The sequence below is a fragment of the Terrapene carolina genome, unplaced genomic scaffold (genome assembly GCF_002925995.2).
Source record: "Terrapene carolina triunguis isolate 2854851 unplaced genomic scaffold, T_m_triunguis-2.0 Scaffold166, whole genome shotgun sequence".
Taxonomy (NCBI): Eukaryota; Metazoa; Chordata; order Testudines; family Emydidae; genus Terrapene; species Terrapene triunguis.
Window position 1 is genome coordinate 2,666,674 of NW_020664517.1, and position 19,844 is coordinate 2,686,517.

General features: G+C 52.0%; 1 protein-coding gene across 1 annotated transcript in view; it reads left to right on the forward strand.

Annotated features, from left to right (window-relative positions):
• The window catches only part of LOC113406948 (calretinin-like), a 55,437-nt gene that overhangs the window by 18,518 nt on the left and 17,075 nt on the right, over positions 1-19,844 (forward strand). Inside the window, exons 2-3 of the mRNA XM_026653866.2 lie at positions 15,426-15,502; positions 19,752-19,841. Of these exons, the coding sequence (XP_026509651.1) occupies positions 15,426-15,502; positions 19,752-19,841 (167 nt within the window). The remainder of the gene's footprint in view (positions 1-15,425; positions 15,503-19,751; positions 19,842-19,844) is intronic.

The following is a 19,844-nucleotide window of genomic DNA, read 5'->3' on the forward strand; positions in this document are numbered from 1 at the left end:
AGGGACTGGAATTTTCAGTGCTAGTGAAAGGCTCTGGGCTCTTGGATTTCCAGTGACGGGAGGGCCACCCACTTCGGAGTGGGGAAGAGCCAGAAGAACCCTGAGGTCAACTAATGGGACAAATGAACAGTGCAGAGATGAGTCAAAGGTACAACAGAAGAGCATCAGTGCGAGGCACCAAGCGGAGACCCCCGGACAGCGCCCGCTCTGCTGAGAAGAAGGGAGCTAGTGGAACGCTGCTTGGATGTATGTGTGGGTGCAGGGTACCAGCCTTTCTGATCGGTGTGTGGTGGGGCTCTGCCCACGGAAACGAAGAGGTCACAAGAACACAGGAGCCAGCGAAGAACAAAAGAGGAAGGGGGGGGCAGGTCCTGGAAGCAAGACAAGGGATCTACAAGGAGACAGCAAGCAGAGAATCCTGGGCAACATCCATTGCTCCAAGAGGATACCGAGGGAGTTAGTGGGTGCCGTCCAGTGGAACGCTGCGTGGATGCATGCGTGGATGAAAGGTGCCAGCATGACAGTCATGGAGACTGACGTCTTCTAGCCCCACGAGCTAGTTACTGCAGGGGCCGTGGCAGTGCCAGCCTCCCCCATGCACATCAGCAATGATCCCTGCGACTAAGATACACCCAGGTCCGATTCCTTGCTCTGCTATGGGTCCCTGTGTGACCCTGAAGAAGGGCCTTAGTCTGTCTCTGTGCCTCACTTCCCCATCTGTCAGATGAGGGTAATAGCACTTCCCTACCTCCCAGGGGAGCTTCCAGGACAACTCTGGTTAACATTGTGAGGTGCTCAGATAATAGAGGCCATAGCAGGACCCACCAGTGGACATTTGTTAATGACCAACCCTCAAGGGAAGTTTCTGATTAACTCCTCCATGAGATGTTGCTTTAGCCCCGGAAGCAACGCAGGCTTCTAGCCCTTCCCTATTCTGGAGTTGGTGCATGTATATTCCTAGTTAATCTAAGTGTGGATGTTCTCACTAGCCATATAAATGTCCGAGTCTTTTCTGAATCCTGGTAAGCTCTTGGCTCAGTGATATCTTGTAGCAATGAGTTCCACAGGCTAATTATGCATTATGTAAAAACAGTCTTTTTTTTTTTTGGTAAAAAGTAAGTAAACAAAGAGTTCTAGTGATAGATACTGAATGTCTATATTTACAGAAAATTGGCGCAGCATAAACACCAAGTTGTGCTGTTAGCTAAAGAACATATGGGCTGTTTTTCTATAACTAAGGAAATTCAGCAGTTATCACGAGGAGCTATTTATCTCCTTGGGAATTTTAACAAGTGAGTCTCTGTTACTGTAGCATGTCACAAAGCACATTGGCCCATCAATAACCTTCTTCCAAAAGCAGTCAATGCCAGAGAACTCAGAGGAAGATAAGGACGCCTAACGATGCACAGGAATGCCTGTACAGTTTGTGGGAGACTGAGGGATGAGTACATAACCCCTTCTGACCATAGCAGCAATCAGTGTATGCCCAGCCCAGCCCCTGAGCCATGAGACTGATTTCTCTTTTGCTTGCAATAGCTGCAGATGTTCTTTAGAAAATCATCTTGGTAAGTTCCAGCCATAGCGTCTGACCCAATGGCCTTCCATAGCCGTGAACGCCACCCTATAGGGAGAAGCATTTCCAGTTGCTGACCCCCACCATTCTCATTATGGGAGAAAGAAGGAACTGGTCACTTTTCACTGTGCTGTTTGTAACTGAATCCCTCAGTCACATCCCTTCTCACTCCTTGACCATAGTCTTTGCAGTAGGTAAGTCCCACAAACCCCTTCCTGCCGATCAAACAATGCCAGGTGTTCAGCCAAGAGCTGCCATGTGGCGAAGGAGATAGCGACCAGGCAATGGAAGCCTTGTAGGGCCTGGGCTGTAATCTATGGTAGATTTGTACAGGCCCTAGCACAGTGGGGCCTAGCTTGGCTGTGGCTGTTGGGTGCTACCGCATTATAAACGCTAATGCTGGACACCCTAGGGCAGGGGTGGGCAATTGGCGGCATAGGAGCTGCATCCAGCCTGCCAGGTCATTTTATTTGGCCCGCCACAGTCCAGCTTGGGGCAGGTGATCTGGCAGCGCTAGGGCCAGGGCGAGGCATGAGCCCCCCCCAAAGGTGGACACGTGTGTCATGTGACACTGGCGGGAGCCAACGGGCCGGCGCAGGAGGCTGGGCCCAGTCCTGTGGGGCAGGAGCTGCTGCTGCAGGCTTTGCACAGGGCAGGCTTGGTCGCCAAATCCACTCCCCAGGGGCAAGACCCGACACACCCCACATCACACCACCTGGAGGCAAGACCCAACCATCCCAGCCCACCAGAGGGTGTTAGTGGATTTTTGTAGCCCTCTGCTACCTTAAAGTGGCCCATCCCTGCCCTAGGGAATGGGAATAGACTGGATGAGTCACTACATTTGGCTCCTTCCACCGCTCGCTCCGTGAGCTTGGGCTATAAATCCGAGGGGGACAAGCACACCCTGGAAGTCTCACCTGCAGCCCCAGGGCTGGGCAGCATGCACTGGGTGGGCAGCTGTGCTGACTTGCCTAGGGGGGAACTGCAGCTCCGTCATACCCAGCAAGAGAACATCATGCAGGGAGCGTGGCGTTCTTTGCATTAAAACAATGAGAGCTTGTAGTTAACAGCAGCCGTGGCTGCAGCCGGTCACTGTCTGATCTCCCCGTCCCCTGCCTTCCAAGGTTGAGGGCATCTTTTGTCTCTGCTGTCACCCCCTACATTCTGCCACAAAGGAGGACGAGCTAGTGAAGAGGCAGGTCTAGGTGCGGAAGGAGACCAGCAGGAGGCGCTGCAGACAGCAAGCTCCGAGAATGAAGGCTCCAACCCGAGCTCCTTTTAGCCCTGCTGCAGCACAAGCCAAAGTCCGTTGACCCAGGCTCTGAGACTTGCTGCTGCAGGGTTTTGGTACTCCTCTCTATCAGACAGCAACTCCAAGAACATGGACTCTCTCTGGCTGTCCACAGGCATCTGTTTGCTCTCCACCCCAGAGGCTCTGATTTAGGCATGTGACCTGCCTGTCATCTGACTGCTCATTTTCTGCACTTGGGGCATGAATTAAGTATCACAGGTGGGCACTGCAGCTGTTTCCCCTTAAAGGGCCAGTCACCCTGTTACAGTGGCCATGTAAATACCACTGATAGATATAACAAATGGGCAGGTTCCTGGTATCCTCCCAGTCCTTGCACAGGCAGAATTCCCATCGCCTTCAGGGTGATTTTTAACTTGACTAAGAGCTTATCCCATCATGGGAGGGCAGATGCTTTAATGGCGACTCACAGCAATACTGTCCCCAAGGGGCCCTGCCCGGGTAACCCTGGCATGGAGAGGGAGGCACATGGAAGGAGCTCTCCATAAGAGCTTCATTTCTGGGGCCCTAGCAATGGCGGTACCTGGGCTAGCAGCAGTGGCTCTCCAAGATTCCCCCCACGTCAGCTTCCTCTCTCTGCTGCAGTTTCTCCCAGTGACCCGCTTGCCAGGGCTTTGTCAGGCATTTTCCAGTTCAGTGTTCTGGAGCTAAGCCTCAGCGCCATGAAACTGGGAGCAATTCCTCACACAAGAAGCAGAGAAGAAATAGGCCCCAAGAAGTGACTTCCCAGTGAACAAGAACTGGTGCAAGAGAGAAGAGCGGCTAGTGAGAGTATGTGCGTTTCCATTAGACCATTTCATCTGGCAGCAATAGATCATGTATCTGATCTGCCCTGGGACATTACAGTAAACTGCCCCTGACCCCCCCCCCCCAGCAGCCACATTCATTGCAGTTACAGCACCGAGCACACAGTCAGGAAAGTGCCAGCCCTGGAGGCTTACAGTCTAAAGTAGGGGTGAGGGGTATGCGTGGATGGGGCAATCACTAGCCAGTGCACACCCTCATGACCAGCCATGCTGCATCCGCCTCCTCAGCCTCCACTGGTCTGTCCCATCTCACAGCTCAGCCCTCCAGCCAGGTGGCCCTCACGGCCTTGCTGGCACAACCTGTGGCTCTATTAAGACATGGCCACATTATGCCCCTGGCCATATTAGAGAAATCTCCCCTGGTGTAACTAACCAGGGCGGTTTACTTTCGTAAGTTACCAGGTTAAGCCAACTTTGTACTAAAATTTCTGTAATGCAGACAGGGCCTATCAAAAAGTTTGAGATCCTGTGCTGGGGTTTATAAATCCCATCCTGCCCCAGCCACTAAGGGGCAGAGTGACTCCCTCTTTAGCTGTGGTTAACTGGCCGACCAGCAACAGCTGGGCTGAGAGCCTGCAGCCCAAGCATAAGGAGATGCCAGGGAGCCTAGCTAGAATTCTGCATAAACTGCAAAATGGCAGGAATTCGCTTAAGGAGCTGGACCCTCCAGTGACAAAGCACTGGAAGGCGTCGCCCTTTGAACAGGGCTGGGAGGCAGAGGAAGGTAGGAAGTAGCCCAGGGAAGCAGCAGTGAGTGAGGAAGCAGCCTTTAGCTGTTTAGTACAGGGTCGGTGGCCTAGAACCCAGAGTAGAGGGAGGATCTGGGTTCCCATAGTGACCCCAAGGCAGGGGATATAACACCCCCTCCATCCTCCCTGATGCAAGGCAGGGACAAGGACCATTGAGCCCTGGGTGGGGCTGAAGGCCTGGCACACAGTCATTCTCCTCTCTGTTGAGCTCTTTACTACGTCCTTGGAAGGAATCGCATTCCGGGGCTTCTTGGGCTGAGATCACTGTAATCTGCAGGCGAGGAAAAGAAGTTTGTGGAGGCTAATTAAATAGTTTGCTAAAGCCAGGCGCACTTTGGTGAGAGCAGCACATTAGCCAGTGGGTGTTTTTAGCCACGTGTTCTTTCGCGCTGCTCCTAGTAGGTAGCGCACCCTGTGATGCAGGGCAAGACGGCTAATGAAGTGGGCAGGGCGGGGGAGGCAGGTTAGCCAGTGGGGAGAGTCGCACGGAGGAAGGGGGGATGGGATGAGACAGGGCCATGTGCCCCAATAGGGTGGGGGGCACCGTGACTCCAGGGATGAAGCCCTTACTACAGGATCAAAGGTGGAGCTAGTTTGATTTCGGCTCCCCTTTACTCCTTCCCCGGCTGGCCTGGGGTTAGCTGCCCAGCTGCGGGGGAGGGGTCCAGCTGGCAGATTTTTGTTTTTAAATCTACTTTCTTGGTTCCCTGCAGCACCGAGTGCCCTGGCTCTCCCTTTCACTAACCTGTCGGCTCAGCTCCAGGCTGGCAAGAAAGGCGAGGCTCAGCTGCAATTAACCAACCCCAGCGGACCTGTGAGCGCCCTTCCCAATGCGCAGAGGGCCACTGGCTCACATACAAACCTTAAGCCCTCTGCTGAATGGGCTCGGAGAGTGGGAGACATTTAATCAGGGCCAGGGGAGGTTCTGCCATCCCAGGCAGGCCCCCCTAAATGGGTGGAAATTGGACTCTCAATTAGACAAAGAGCAAAGTCCGTACAGCTGAGGTTTGTAAATCCTCCTCCACTGGACCAAATCATTGTAATTAAAAACACATCAAAACCAAACCAAAACCCCCACCGTTGCAATAAGGTAGTGTTGCTTCTAAACAAAACACACATGATTAAAGGGGGAATATTCAGTAGCCCCAAAGCAGAGGGTTCTTCCTACCCAGGTGCCCAGCACCTCTGGGCAGTGCTTAATCTGTGTCTGGGCTTGCTGGGACTGAGGGCAGCTGAGCCCTGGCACCTCTTTCATCACAAATTAAGCACTGGACGTACCTAAACCTGCAAAGTATTCTCATCCCAGTCCCATTCCCCTTCTTTGGCTGGAGATGGCTCTTGATTACTGGTACACGGCTCAGGTTCCTGACTCCTGCGAGATGGCTGTTTTGCTTTAAAAGAGTAGGCTGAAGTTGTTCCTATTCGTCTTATAACAGCGTCAGGAAAGTTGTAAGGGCAGCGTGATTCTCCAAATCGTTTCAGTCCAGTTCTTACGGTCAGGAGAGCGTTTACTGGGTTTATGCCCAGGCGGCTGTGCAGTTTTGACTCAACAACATTCAGGAGACTAAACAGACGGTCCCCTTCAGGGTTAGGGTGAGGCAGTGGAAGTACCGCTTTCACCAGGGAGCAAAGAGATTTTTGTTTCCTGCATCCTTGCTTGAGTTTCCTTGCACAGGTTGTAGCCAGCCCTTAAATTGCTCCTGAGACTGCCCCTCCCTCGGAGTCGCTGAGTGGATGCTGCTTTGTGTTTTCACATCTCTGTTTCCCATAGACTGCAAAAATTATTACTACTGAAATACTACAGCTTTTTGCACACTGCTTTCTGGAACTGCCACTGTTACTTACAAGCAGAAGCAACTACAACAGTCCACTGTCATCATCAGAAGGGTGCCCTCTGCTCATTGGGAAGGGCGCTCCAGACACTGCAGCCCAGCACGGCTGGGGTTGGTTAATTGCAGCTGAGCCTCGCCTTTCTTGCCAGCCTGGAGCTGAGCCGACAGGTTAGTGAAAGGGAGAGCCAGGGCGCTCGGTGCTGCAGGGAACCAAGAAAGTAGATTTAAAAACAAAAATCTGCCAGCTGGACCCCTCCCCCGCAGCTGGGCAGCTAACCCCAGGCCAGCCGGGGAAGGAGTAAAGGGGAGCCGAAATCAAACTAGCTCCACCTTTGATCCTGTAGAAAGGGCTTCATCCCTGGGGTCACGGTGCCCCCCACCCTATTGGGGCACATGGCCCTGTCTCATCCCATCCCCCCTTCCTCCGTGCGACTCTCCCCACTGGCTAACCTGCCTCCCCCGCCCTGCCCACTTCATTAGCCGTCTTTCCCTGCATCACAGGGTGCGCTACCTACTAGGAGCAGCGCGAAAGAACACGTGGCTAAAAACACCCGCTGGCTAATGTGCTGCTCTCACCAAAGTGCGCCTGGCTTTAGCAAACTATTTAATTAGCCTCCACAAACTTCTTGTCCTCGCCTGCAGATTACAGTGATCTCAGCCCAAGAAGCCCCGGAATGCGATTCCTTCCAAGGATGTGCTCAGTTGAGACATAATGAGATTGACTTGGTATGCAACAGAACGTAGTAAGAATGGCATGCAATGGATTTTATTAACATTACTGAGCTGCTTGTCAATGATTTTGTGCCTATACTCACCTGGGTGCATATATATATATATATATATATATATATATGTATGTTGAATTCTCTCGACATTTTGTTTAGTGACATTTTTTACTCCTTTTGAGTGCTTAAACAGCAACATCTAGCGATTTTTTTCAAGGTTTGTCCGGTGACTTCCTGCTATGTGGAATTGGCAACCCTGCCTGGTTTCTTGGCATGATCCCTGACCTGCTGTGTGACCTTGGGCAAAACCCTTCTCCTCTCCAGGCCTCAGTTCCCCCCCACCCGTGTCTGTTTAGGCTGTGGGCCAGGGACTGTCTCTCACTGCATGTGCTTACAGCACCTGGCACGACTCAGAGATTCCACGGACAGAAGGGAGCATGGTGACCGCCCCGCAGAACACTTAGACCTTCCCTGAACTAACACCTGTTTGAACTGGAGCAGATCGTTTAGAAAAACATCTGGTCTTGATTTTAAAAATTGCCACTGATGGAGAAGCCACCGTAATCCCAATAAATAATAAATGCCGATTTCCTGTATAACACTTTGTGACATGCCTTGAGCTGTCCAATGCAATCTTTAATGTATTTATCTTCACAACACCTGTGTCAGGCAGGGAAGCATTATTATCCCCATTGCACAGAGAGGCTAAGGGCCTTCCCCAAGGTCACACAGGACACCACGGCCCTCAGTACATTGCTCCAATGATTAGTTACTTCACTGGTAAATCGTACACCTTTGTTCCAGTCTGAATTTGTCTAGCTTCAACTTCCAGGCATTGGCTCTCATCGGTACCTCTTGGGGGGGAATAAAGAGCGAGGTTTTGCCTGGGTTGGGATTAAAAACGAGTGAATCCAGAGGATCGGGCATGGTTGCTACCCAAAAACTTAACACCAGCCCAGGGTTGTTGGAATCTTGGCCCAGTTTTAAGAATCTTTTGGCAAACCTGAGCCGAGTTTCTAGTTTGAAACCATAGTAAAGCTTCCTGTAACTCTAGGCTTTAACCCTGGCATCCTACCGTATCTCCCTCCCCACCCTTCCATTCCTAACGAAGAATGATTGTAATGTAGAGCAGCGGGATACATGCTAGTCGATAGCCCAGGTGAGAGGTTGTATTTCATTTTGTTGTGACTCTTTCATGAGGAAGATTCCTGAGCCATTTCTGGAGGTTGGATAAATGTGGATTAAGGCAGCTTTTTACATCCATAGATGTTCTCTCCATCAGTTGCAAAGATTCCAAATGGTGTTTAGGGCCATTTACCCAGGCGGATGTATGGGGCCATTCCAGCCTGTGGCCTGGTAACACCGAGTCAGTATTCAGCATTCAGATGAGGGACAAGGACCTAGCATCATGGCAGGGATGATGGTCTCAGTGTGCTGGACAAATTCCAGTTTGGGGACTTACATTCTGCCTCCCTAAACTGATCCACATCTTTATAGCCTCTAGGGTGGACGCTCTACATGGCCACCTTAACGCCACGTGGAAGCTGACGCAGAACGCAGCCGTCAGCTTGCTAGGTGGAGGACTTGCCATTATAGAGTCATAGAGTTCCAGCCCAGAAGGGAGCACCAGACCCTCCAGTCTGACCCCTGTATAGCACAGGGCACCGGCACACTGACCCAACAAAAGAAATGAGACCAAGGTATTACGGCCCCCAGGAGACTAGACTATGATGTGCCACAGGCAGAGAACTGCTTAAGTGAGATACACCCAGATAATCCTGGCAAGTGACCTGCACCCACATACTGCAGAGGAAGGTGAAAACCCCCATGGTTACCGCCAATCTGACCCGGGGAAAACTCCTTCCTGACCCTACATATGGCGATCAGTTAGACCCTGAGCATGTGAGCAAGACCCAACCATCCATGATCAGCAATGGCTGCTTGTTGGTTTCTGAGTGGAGTGCAAGATGTTGGTGTTGACCTACGAAGTCTGGGATCTCAAAGGCAGGGTGATCTAACGGAGGAGCACTGAACTGGGACTCAGGAGACCTCCGTTCTATCCAACTCTGTCACTGGCCGTAGGCAAGTCATTTCCCCTCTCTGTGCTTCAGTTTCCCCATCGCCTGTGGGATAATGATTCTAACCTCCTTTGTGGAGTGCTTTGGGAGCTACAGCCGGAAAGTGCTAGATAAGAGCTAGGGATTATTATTAGTTGAGAGAGGCCTCTAGCACTTTGCCATGCTGCTGCGGCAGTTGTGAACGTGGGACGTGACCAAGCTGGTTGAAAAGAGGGCACTTCTGACAGTGCATTTTCCATGAGCACCTATTGACTTAGGAATTCCCTCCCTCCTTCCGTGTCTGAAGTAGTCCCAGCCTGACCTTTGGGGCATGCTGCAACCTCCATCTCTCTGAACGATGTTTGGCCGATGTTGTGGTATGGCCTCTTCTTGGGAGTCAGGGTTGTGGAGTTTTTGGTTACGTTTCCTTCTGCCTGGCCAGTTTCCATTGTAGAGGGGCTTATTGCTGGAGGGTTCCTTGTTTTAGTATCTTGGGTTTGTATTTAATGGATTGTAAAATGGCTACAGACTGCCACATTCCACACCTGAAGTGGCCGCATTTTAGTGGTGATCAAAATAATTCCTCTGGTTCTGCAATCTTTCAAGGCATTAGGAAGGAGCAATATCAATGTAAGGTGTCATTATGCACAACCAGAAGGCATATGAAAGAGTTTTAAAGACAAGTTGCTGCATATTCAGTGGCTGATTTTCTTTTACTATTCGTGCATTAACTGATGTCTAATCTCAAAATATAAGCAATGATCTGATCAAGTTGTGGGAGACTCACTTACCACATTTCTTCTTTTTAACAAAAATAACAAAGCCATTTTTGTAGCCTGACTTCTAAGAAGGATCAGAATCGGACCCATCTTTCTTTCCCCCTCTCGCCTGCAATTTCAAAAAGGGCTGTGTTTAACGCTCTTAGGCTATGTCTACACTACAGCCGGATTGACACTCTGGTGTTTGACACTGGGAGTTGATTTAGTGGGTCTAGTGAAGACCCACCAAATCAACCGCATTCCGCAGGCGCTCTCCTGTCGACCCTGGTACTCCACCCCAAACGAGAGGAGCAAGGTAAGTCGATGGGAGAGCATCTCCCGTCAACCCAGCGCAGTGTAGACACTGCAGTAAGTCGACCTAAGCTACGTCGACTCCAGCTGTGTTATTCCTGTGTCTGGAGTGGCGTGACGTAGGTCGACTTACTGCGGTAGTGGAGACATAGTCTCAGATTGGTAAGAAGAGAGAAGTAAGTTGGTGGGCTGACACTTTGTGCAGCAAGTCACAGCCCAGACCGAGCAGTTGGGGCTGAGCTGGACACCCCTGAAATGAGAGTTTATAATGGAAATGCTGCCAGACTATGAACTACAGAGCCAGGGTTGGAACAAAGCTACATAAGCCCCAGATCGACCCAATGTAAGACAGCCCTGGGCTTTCGTTCTGAGCTCTTGGAGACCAGGAGAGAGAGGGGATTCTTTCAAACATGGTGAGGAAGTTCCAAATCCACTGATTCCATCATAACTTGACACTAATCACATCACACACCAGCCCTAGCATGTGCCTCTCTACGCCAGCCAGCCACCAGTTATGCTCAATACGAGGGACGGATAGTTCAGCGGTTAGAGCAGTAGCGTAGTACATAGGAGACCTAGTGCTGTGCCACAGATTTCCCATGTGACCTTGTGCAAGTCACTTAGCTCCATTTGTAAAATGGGATAATAGCACTTCCCTACCTCCCAGGGTGTTATGTGGATAAATATGGTGATAGATCGTGAGGTGCTCAGATACTACGGTATTGGGGGCCATATAAGGACCCTAGGAAGATAGACTAGCCCACAGGCCTGCTTAGGGCTATAGATCTGAGCTTCTGGAAAGGCTTTGAGTCACCGTGCTGCTGTAGCTGGCCCAGACAGGCTAACTTGGGAGGCTGACAGGCTAGGTCCTGTTATGCTGGATGGCACCCAGTGGCGTAGCCAGCTTTTAAGAGGAGGGGGAGCAAACCTAAAAAAGGCGCCCCCCTTGGCTCCTCCTCCGGCCACGCCCCCCTTGGCTCCTCCTCCGGCTGCACCGCTGACCGCCCCCCCCCGCTCCTCCAGCCACCATGCTGCACCCCCCTGCTCCTCCAGCTGCGCACCCGCCGCTCCCCCATGGCTGCCGGCCGCGCTGCGGGCAGCCAGCCTGCGCCCCCCCTCACTCCTCTGGCCGTGCTGCAGGCAGCCAGCCTGTGCCACCCCTCGCTCCTCCGGCTGCGGGGCCGGGCCGCATGCTGCGCCCCCCTGCTCCTTCGGCCGCGTGCCCGCCGTCCCCCCATGGCTGCCGGCCGTGCTGCGGGCGGGCGGCCTGCGCCCCCCCTTGCTCCTCCGGCCGGCGGCCACCTTTGGAAAGGCGCCGCTTTTGGGAAAAGGGGTGAGGGGAAGTGGCTGCTTCCCCTGCACCCCGCTAGCTACGCTACTGATGGCACCTAGTGAATCTCTGTATGAGATCTTGCCAGGTTGTTGCCATGGTGTGGCAGGGTCCCCAAGGTGCATCCTGGACTGTGGACTCACTGAGTCCTCCAAAGCCACCACCCTGGGCTGTCTCTCACACTGTGATACTGACAGGCCCTGCACCCACACAGCCATCCACTGGCAGGGACACACCCAACTGAGTTGCATGAATGATCTCCCAGCCACTCATGACCCATCAATGGGGAGGCTCCAGCCAGTCCCCCCCAGCTCCCCAGTCTTGCACCCCAGAACTGTACCAATTTGCACTGGTCAGGAGCCTGGCAACTTCACCAAAGGAAAGTGGGCCGGCGCCAGCCTTTGTAACATGAGCAGATTCCCCAAGCACTTTGGACTGACTCGCTGGTAAGAACAACATTAAAATAAGTTTGTTAATGACAGAGAAAGAGATTTTAAGTGATTGTTAGTGGTAGGCATAAAGTCAGAGATAGTTACCTTAAGAAAATTAAAGGTAACACGCATTCTAAATGTTTAGTCTAGGCAGGAATTGAATGAAACAGCTTTTCTCACCCTGCCAGAGGGCACAAGCAGGTGACAGTTCCTTAATACACAGGCTGGGAACCCCCAGCCTGGGACCAAACTCCCCCAGTCCAAAGTCTTTGTCCTCCAGACCTTCTTCCAGGGGTTGAGTTGGGTGGGGGCAGGGAAGAGGCCAAGCGATTATGTCACTGTCTCTTTTTATACCTTCTTCCAGCTGCCAGAAAGGTCCTTGCTGTGAGGTGGGGGCCAGGCAGTCTCCATTGTGCACGTGCCCACTCTGAGAAGCCTCTGGGCTAGTGGATTGTGCGTTGATGAGCCATTAACGGCTATTGATGGCTACTCCTTTGTTGTAACTGAAAGGCTGGTTGTGGGTGTTCCCAACCTCACAGCACATTGATAGCAGACATAATCCAACAGGATATTATTGTTCAACAAATCAAGACTTAAAAATGAGACCTCACAAGGCATCCTTTGTACAAACACATCCTATTCAAATCACAGTGGAGAACAGGGAGTTCCAGGGTGCTCCTTTGAGGTACAGAGTGTCTCACTTGACTTTTATTTGTTTTCCTCCAAGTCACAAGGTCACTGAGCTTTAGTCCTCCGGATTGCTATCTTTCCCCCGGGATCAGGAAGGGTTATTCACGAGTTACCGGCTTCCATCTCCTCCCTCTTGCTTGAGAAATCAGACAGACTCCAAGCTGCCGGGCACATTATTCCCGTTCTTCCTGTAAATGTTAAATGGAGATGGCACCTGTGCCTCTCACCTGGACCCCAAATAGACAGGGTGGGATCGAAGGCCCTGATCATTCCAAGTCAGTGATCTGGGGCTTGCAGCCCTAGAAGGCAGCTATGGCACTACATACTCCTATTTGGAAGCTAGTGCAGGAGTCCTGCTTCCTGGCCTAGTGAAGGACAGACATGCCACAGATGGGGGCAGAAAGACAGGGGCCTAAGCAGAGCTGGAGAAGACTCTGTGCTACATTTCACCAGGTGCCATGCTAATCTTTGCTTCCCTTCATGTGGGTTTGCAGCTAAGTAAGGCGACCGGGTTTTGTGAAATGGGCATAGCTGGCTTGGCAGCAGCACTGCTGAGAAGGATCTGGGAGTTGTGGTGGATCCCAACCTCAACATGAGTCAGCAATGTGATGCTGTGGCAAAAAAAAGCAAATGCAATTTTGGTTGCATTAACAGAGGCCTAGCATGGGAGTGATAGTACCGCTCTACTCAGCACTGGTTAGGCCTCAGCTGGAGTACTGTGTCCAGTTTTGGTCACCAATGCATAGAAAGGATCGAGAGGTGAGCGACAAAGATGCTCAAAGGGCTGGAATGCAAGTCATATGAGCAAAGGCTGAAGGAACAGGGTAGGTTTAGTTTGGAAAAGGGGAGATTGGGGGGGGACATGATAGCAGTCTTCAAATACTTGAAAAGCTGCCATAAGAAAGATGGAGAAACATTGTTCCCGCTTGCCCCAGAGAGCAGGGCAAGGCGGAATGGATTCAATCTACAGCGTAGCAGATTTAGATTAAATCTCAGGAAAAACTTTGTAGCTGTAAGAGCAGAAGGACAATGGGACGGACAGATGCCTAGGGGGGTTGTGGGAGCTCCTCCCCTGGCGATTTTCAGAAAGGGACTGGATTGCCATCTGTCTTGGGTGGTTTAGACCCCCAACAAATCCTGCATCTTGGCAGGGGGTTAGACTAGCCCAGGGGTCTCAACCTTTGTGGGCTCAGGACCCATTTGTAAATGTTTACGGCCTGTCATGACCCAGTAAATAGTCTGGGAGTGGAGGCCTTGGGGTGGTTTTGGTCGGATCCCGCCTCCCGGGGGGTTGGGTCCTGCCGGCACTCACCCCACAGCACCACTCCAGTTTGGCCCCGCCCCCCTGACTGGACCACATGTGTGTGAGTGGAGTTGTGACCTGGCTCATGATGGCTGGGCCAAGCCTGAGTGGTGCTGGGAGCCCAGAGGTTGCACTGACTGCGGCAGGGAAGGGAGCCCAGCCGGCCCCCTGGGACAGGAGCTGCCACGCGACCCTCTGAAACATTCCGGTGATGCAGTTTTGGGTCCTTCCCCACGGATTGAGAACCCCTGGACTAGAGGACCCTTGCGGTCCCTTCTAACCCTGCGGTTAGATGACACCCCTCACGCTGTGCGCTGGGCAGGGGGACGGGTGTGGCAGGGCTTGACATGTCAGTGGGGGTATGATGGGCAGGAGGGGATGGGCTGAGGCAGGGTGAGGGTTAGACAGAGGCATGTGTGGGAACAAAGTGTTGCCTGGAGCTGCGCCGATGAGATGCTTTCAGTTAGCAGAGGCTGTGTCTATTGGGCTGGTTTCGGCCCAACCCAGCAGAGCTCTGCCTGTCTTCCAATAATGAGGCAAGAGCCGGGCTGCAACAGCCTCACACTTCAGATCTGGATCGAAAATGCTGTGCCATGGGCCCATATCCAGTTCTCTCCTGATCCTGTGAGCCAGCCCAGGCCCTTTGCCCGAGTTCTGGGCCTAGTCTGGAAGGTTTGAGCCCCAGTTACGCCAGTCTCTGCCTTGCAGGAGCGAACAGTGCCAGAGGGAAATCCAGAGAAGAGACGCTGCCTGAATCTGTGCTGCTCTCTCCTGCGCCCGCTCCCTGCCCCGGCTGAGTTACTGACTCCGGAGCTGAGTTTAGGGGAGAGTAGCTGGAGAACCTCCTTCCTGCCTGTGCTCAGGGGAGTGTGGCAAGGGAACTCCATAGACACACAGAGCTCCTCCGGTTAGATGGACTGGGGCTGGATAAGGCAATCTGGGACCACAGGCACACTATGGCACCAGGCCCCTCATGGCTCTATCCCCAGAACCCTGTGCCCGGGCCCAGCCCCGGCTGGGAGTGGAGGTGGCAGGGGGCCTCCACTCCCAGAGAGGCAAGAGAAGCCGTATGGAGCCCGGTTGTCTCCACCAAGAGCAGCAGGGTAGGCTGTGGGGAAATTCAGGACATACTTCAGCAGCCAGGTGAAACCACTTAGATACATGGGCCAGGCCAGCTGCACTCTACTCCTCCTGTTACACCCAGTCCTCTGACAGGCCGGGTTTGGTGGGTCGCCCTGGAGCAGAAGGTCTTGGAGTTAGCCCCCTATTGAGAAACAAGGGGCAGTTTCCCCTCTCCAAGCAATTGTCGCAGGCTCTCTGCAGACTCAGGCAGACATCACTGCATTGGTTACACTTGGGCAATGTTTTCAAGCTTTTTTTCCCAACCACAAAGGCTAGAAATTCATTTTGGTTTTTTTCTGAATGTTTAAATTCTGGTGTAATCACAAGACTCCAGGAGCTGGGCCTCTCCACACAGGCCTTAATCTGGCACTGCCTTAACCCCCTCACTGGCTCAACCACTATTAACCATGTGTTTGTTTTCCTTGCAGGAAATGGCTACATTGAAGGCAAGGAACTGGAAAACTTCTTCCAGGAGCTAGAAAGTGCTAGAAAGGGCGCTGGAGTGGTAAGAAAAATAAATTTCCTTTCCTCTTCTGCTGTTCTTCCTCCTCTTCTTTGTTCCCTCCTTCCCTGTTCTTCTCCTGACCTGAGTCTCCCGCACAGCCCAGTGTTGCCTCATTCCCTGTGAGGGTTGCAATGAAGAGCCCTTCTCAGGGAGCTGGAATCTGTGCCCATCACCTGCAAGTTTGAGGGGCCATGCCCAGTAGTGAAAAGCAAACTTCAAAAGGATTCAGGGGCTTGGGACTGACTCGAGAGTGGCGGGGTTTTCCAATCCTGGCTCCAAACAGCTCTGGACATTGGAAAAGTCTGGTTCTGAACTCTCTGGCTCAGGCCCACTTCTAGGGTACCTAAAATCCCAGTGCGGGTGCCAAGCTACACCTCTTGACGATGATTGGTCCTGACTCTTCAAAGTCAGCAGGATTTGGCTAGTAATCAATCTGTGCCTTACCAATTTTACTTGGGCAAGTATTTCCATGTACTGAGAAGTTAGGGTATTTCCCCCACATGTTCACATTATTACATGGCTCACAGTTGGGTCTAAAAAACCTATGGCCTCTCTGTAACACTGGAAACATCTGTTGCAAATATGCATTTGTAGGCTGCACTGTCTGCGTTGCCAACTCCTGTGACTTTATTGTGTCTTGCAATATTTGATGTTTTACTCAAAGCCCCAGCTACTGGAGTCAAGTGATTACATGAGACTCTTTTGCAGCCCCAATGCCCCAGCTACAGGAAGGGGGTGTGTGTGAAAGGTTCAGTAGGTGGTGTGCTCCCCTCTATGTCACTTTTGCCCCCACTGGCCCAGCGTAGAGCTGGAGGGGCTGTGCTGCAAGGAGCAGGGTGGTCGCTCACTCTTCTGCATCACGACTGATGTTAAGGCCCCAGCAGCTGGCTGTGCCATATTGCAGTTGACATTGGGAATTTAGGTCACAGCTACTTCTGGTTAGTAAAGAACAGCTTTAAAATGGTCAATACAAATATGTTTCTAGCCCTCAGGCTTTGCGAAGAGCAGCTCGAGAACGTGACCCGAGGACAACCTGAAGGTTCTGATATCAGCAGGCAAATAAAAAGCACCCCAAATGGGTTATTTTTCCCCAAAACTCATGATTTTGGAAGGGGCCGACTTGTGATTTTGAAACATCTGGGATGGGTTCAGTCGCCAGTCCTCGCTGGCTAAGGACCAGGCTGAAATCCATTCAGGCCTCAGTCAGCTGAGAGAGCCACTGCTGAGCAACTCAGGATATTTGCTACTTTCAGAGCCTAGCTACCAACTCTGCAGCCTGAGCCCAGTCCCTGCTAGTCCAGACTGGACCCTGAAGCCACTTGTCCTGCAAGAGCCCTGCCACCGAGCCAGCTCTGATCTCCTTCCTTATGAAACTTTTATTCTAGCCCTAACATCCAGGGGGGGTTCTGGGAGGGGGGGTTGGATCCCCAAAGAGCCTCATTTATTCCTCTCATTTTCTACTCCCCTCCTCCCCAATATCACCCTCATATTCTGGGTCATGGACCCATCTCTCCAGCCAAGGCAAGCCAGAGACGAGCTGTCCCTGCAGCTCAGCTCCCTTCTCACACCATTGTGAGACTGAACTAGGCTCGCCCGCTGCCACGTGATCATCAGGCTGGCACAGGTGGCACGGAGCCTGGCAGCCTGCCGGCGGATTTCTGTGCAATATTCATTGGAGCATATGCAAGGCTGCAGATGGAACTGACAGCATAAATTATGGAATCACTGGAAACACGAGCTCCTCTTCTTCCAAACAGCCTTGGAGAGCAGGGCCTCACTGCCTCGGAGGGGCCGTGGCATAACCAGGCTGCTGCTTTGATTGTTCTGGCCTCCTGGGGCTGTGCTCCCTTTACAGGGGGTTGGATGTGCGCGCTGAGAGGGCAGCGAACTAGCTCCATGCTGTGCCGCTGGCCCCTCCACACACAGTTTGGGGTCCCCATCAGCCAAGGTTTGCTCACTCAGGCCAAGCCATTTGACATGGCGTGAGCCCAGACGCATACTGTGTGTATAAGCCTGTTCCTTAGCAGATCCATTGCCCATCCCCTGCTAACCAAACACTGCTCAGCCCGTCATCACACTGCCCCCTGCTGGCCAGTGAAAACCCCTTGCCTAACCAAGGCCTCCTTGGGGTTAGCCCAGGTGGCCTTTTCTACTGCTTCGGCTGTGCAAGGCCAGAAGGTAAGAAGGCATGGCAAACCCATGCTGCTTTAAAGAGGGACCCACCCATCAGATTACTCACACACGGAAGAACTGGCTCCAAACAAAAGTCAACACAATTGTAATAGCACCTGGCATTTGAGGGTCTCCAGCCACTGTGTGTATGGAAGTTAATTAAGCCGGACAGCAATCCTAGGAGAGAAATATTACTAGCCCCATTTTAACAATAGGGAAACTGAGGCACAAGGAAGGTGAAGAGACTTGCTTAAGGTCATGAAGCAAGTCAGTAGCTGAATCGGGAACAGTATTCAGGAGCACTAGCACCTAGTTCCCCCTCCTCTAACCACTGGACTACACTTCCTCTGCACATCAACTTCTTAACTGCTGCTGAGCAGTTGTCCAGCATCTAATTTGGTCTCTTCTAATGGCTGAGGGCTGGTCTACACTGGGGGGGGTCGATGTAAGATACGCAAACTATTTGCGTAGCTGAAGTCGAAGTATCCTATTCGAGTTACCCCGCTGTGAGGACGGTGGCAAATCGACCGCCGCGGCTCCCCCATCGACGCCGCTTACTCCTCCTGACGAGGTGGAGTACGCGCGTCGACTCGGGGATCGATTTATCGCGTCTAGATGAGACGCGATAAATCGATCCCCGAGAGATCGATTTCTACCCGTCGATCCGGGCGGGTAGTGAAGACGTGCCCTGAGACACTCTAGCAACAAAGCCTCATAACTCGTGATCTTATGTCTTGTTTTCAGTGAGTAAATGACAAGCCAACTAAGGAAGAGGGTGCTGAAAAGAGAGTGACCATTAAACTCCTATCTGCTGCTTGGGGAAAGGCTGGGTTATTGTTTTCCAGCTCCTATGACTTGCAAGCTGAGCAGAGCTGGATGTGGGTAGTTTGATTGTCTTTCTCCCCGGTACACACAATATTCTGCTTGTCCATGTCATAAGTGTCTCCAGTATCTGGCCCTCCAGGCTTGGTCTCAGCCCCAAGGTGATGTTTGTTTAGGAAAGTTTCTGCAAAATCTACTTTGCCATTTTTGAGTCATTAACATTGCCAAACCCCACCCTGCAAAAATCACAGGCCAGTCTCCCCCCCACCCCTCCCAATCACAAAAATAATAGATCTGGGGTCTTTATATTTGTTGTTGGAGCCTTTAGGGGGTCACATTTTCCAGCTTTTCTCCACAGACCCAAGTGCTCAAATCCTACTTTTTTTTAAATGCAAGCTGCAATTCTCCTATAATCACGACTCCGGGAGCTGGGGCTTGAAGAGAAAACACCAAATAGCGTGAGCTTCATGATAAATCACGAGAGTTAGCAACGCTGAGTTAACGTTGGAGCCATGAGGTGTAACAAGTCAATAGAAGCTTTAGACCGAGTCACCTTAGCACAAGTTATATTAATAGATCCTGATCCTGCAATCTCTCCCCACCCAAAGGAGCCCCTGGCATTAACAGGACCACTCTGGTTTGCAGAGTAATCTGTAAAGCCGGCGTTAGCTGGCCAGGGACACATGGGCAGCTCCCTTTCCTGGTTTGATGTGAGGCTGGGTTGTTACTCACCTCAAACTCATTTAGATTAGTGTCCCCTGCCAGCTGCCGGTCTACTCTCTTGGACTAGACGGGAGTTCTCTTGGGGTTAAGGCACTGGCCTCAAGATGCAGAAAATCTGATTCACCTCCTAGCTCTGCCCTTGCCTCCCTCAATCTCACTGTGCCTCAGCTTCTTAGCTGGGAATGAGACTAATTCTTCTTGTCTAGTTAGACTGTAAACTCTTCCGGGCAGGGCCTGTCTCTTTGTGCGTGTGTACAGAGGCTAACGCAACTGGGTGCATAGACACAATTGTAATTTAACCCTACTGCGTTGAGGTAGGATATTCCGCTGGCTCTCCTGCCTTGGGTTAAGAGTGAAAGGGGCTCCTCTCTGATGTACTGGCCTGTTCGACATCCAAGCAGCGTCCTTCCCAACCTTTCATGGCTCGAAGCCAACGCACTGACCAGGCACAGTGCACAGAGCGGGAGGGGCCGGGGGGCACAGAGGCCCTGCTGGAGGCCAAGAGGGACAAACCTTCTCGCTTTGTTCACAGGACTCTAAGAACGGCAACTTTGCAGGGAAGATGAAGGAGTTCATGCAGAAGTATGACAAGAATGCAGATGGCAGAATTGAAATGGCAGAGGTG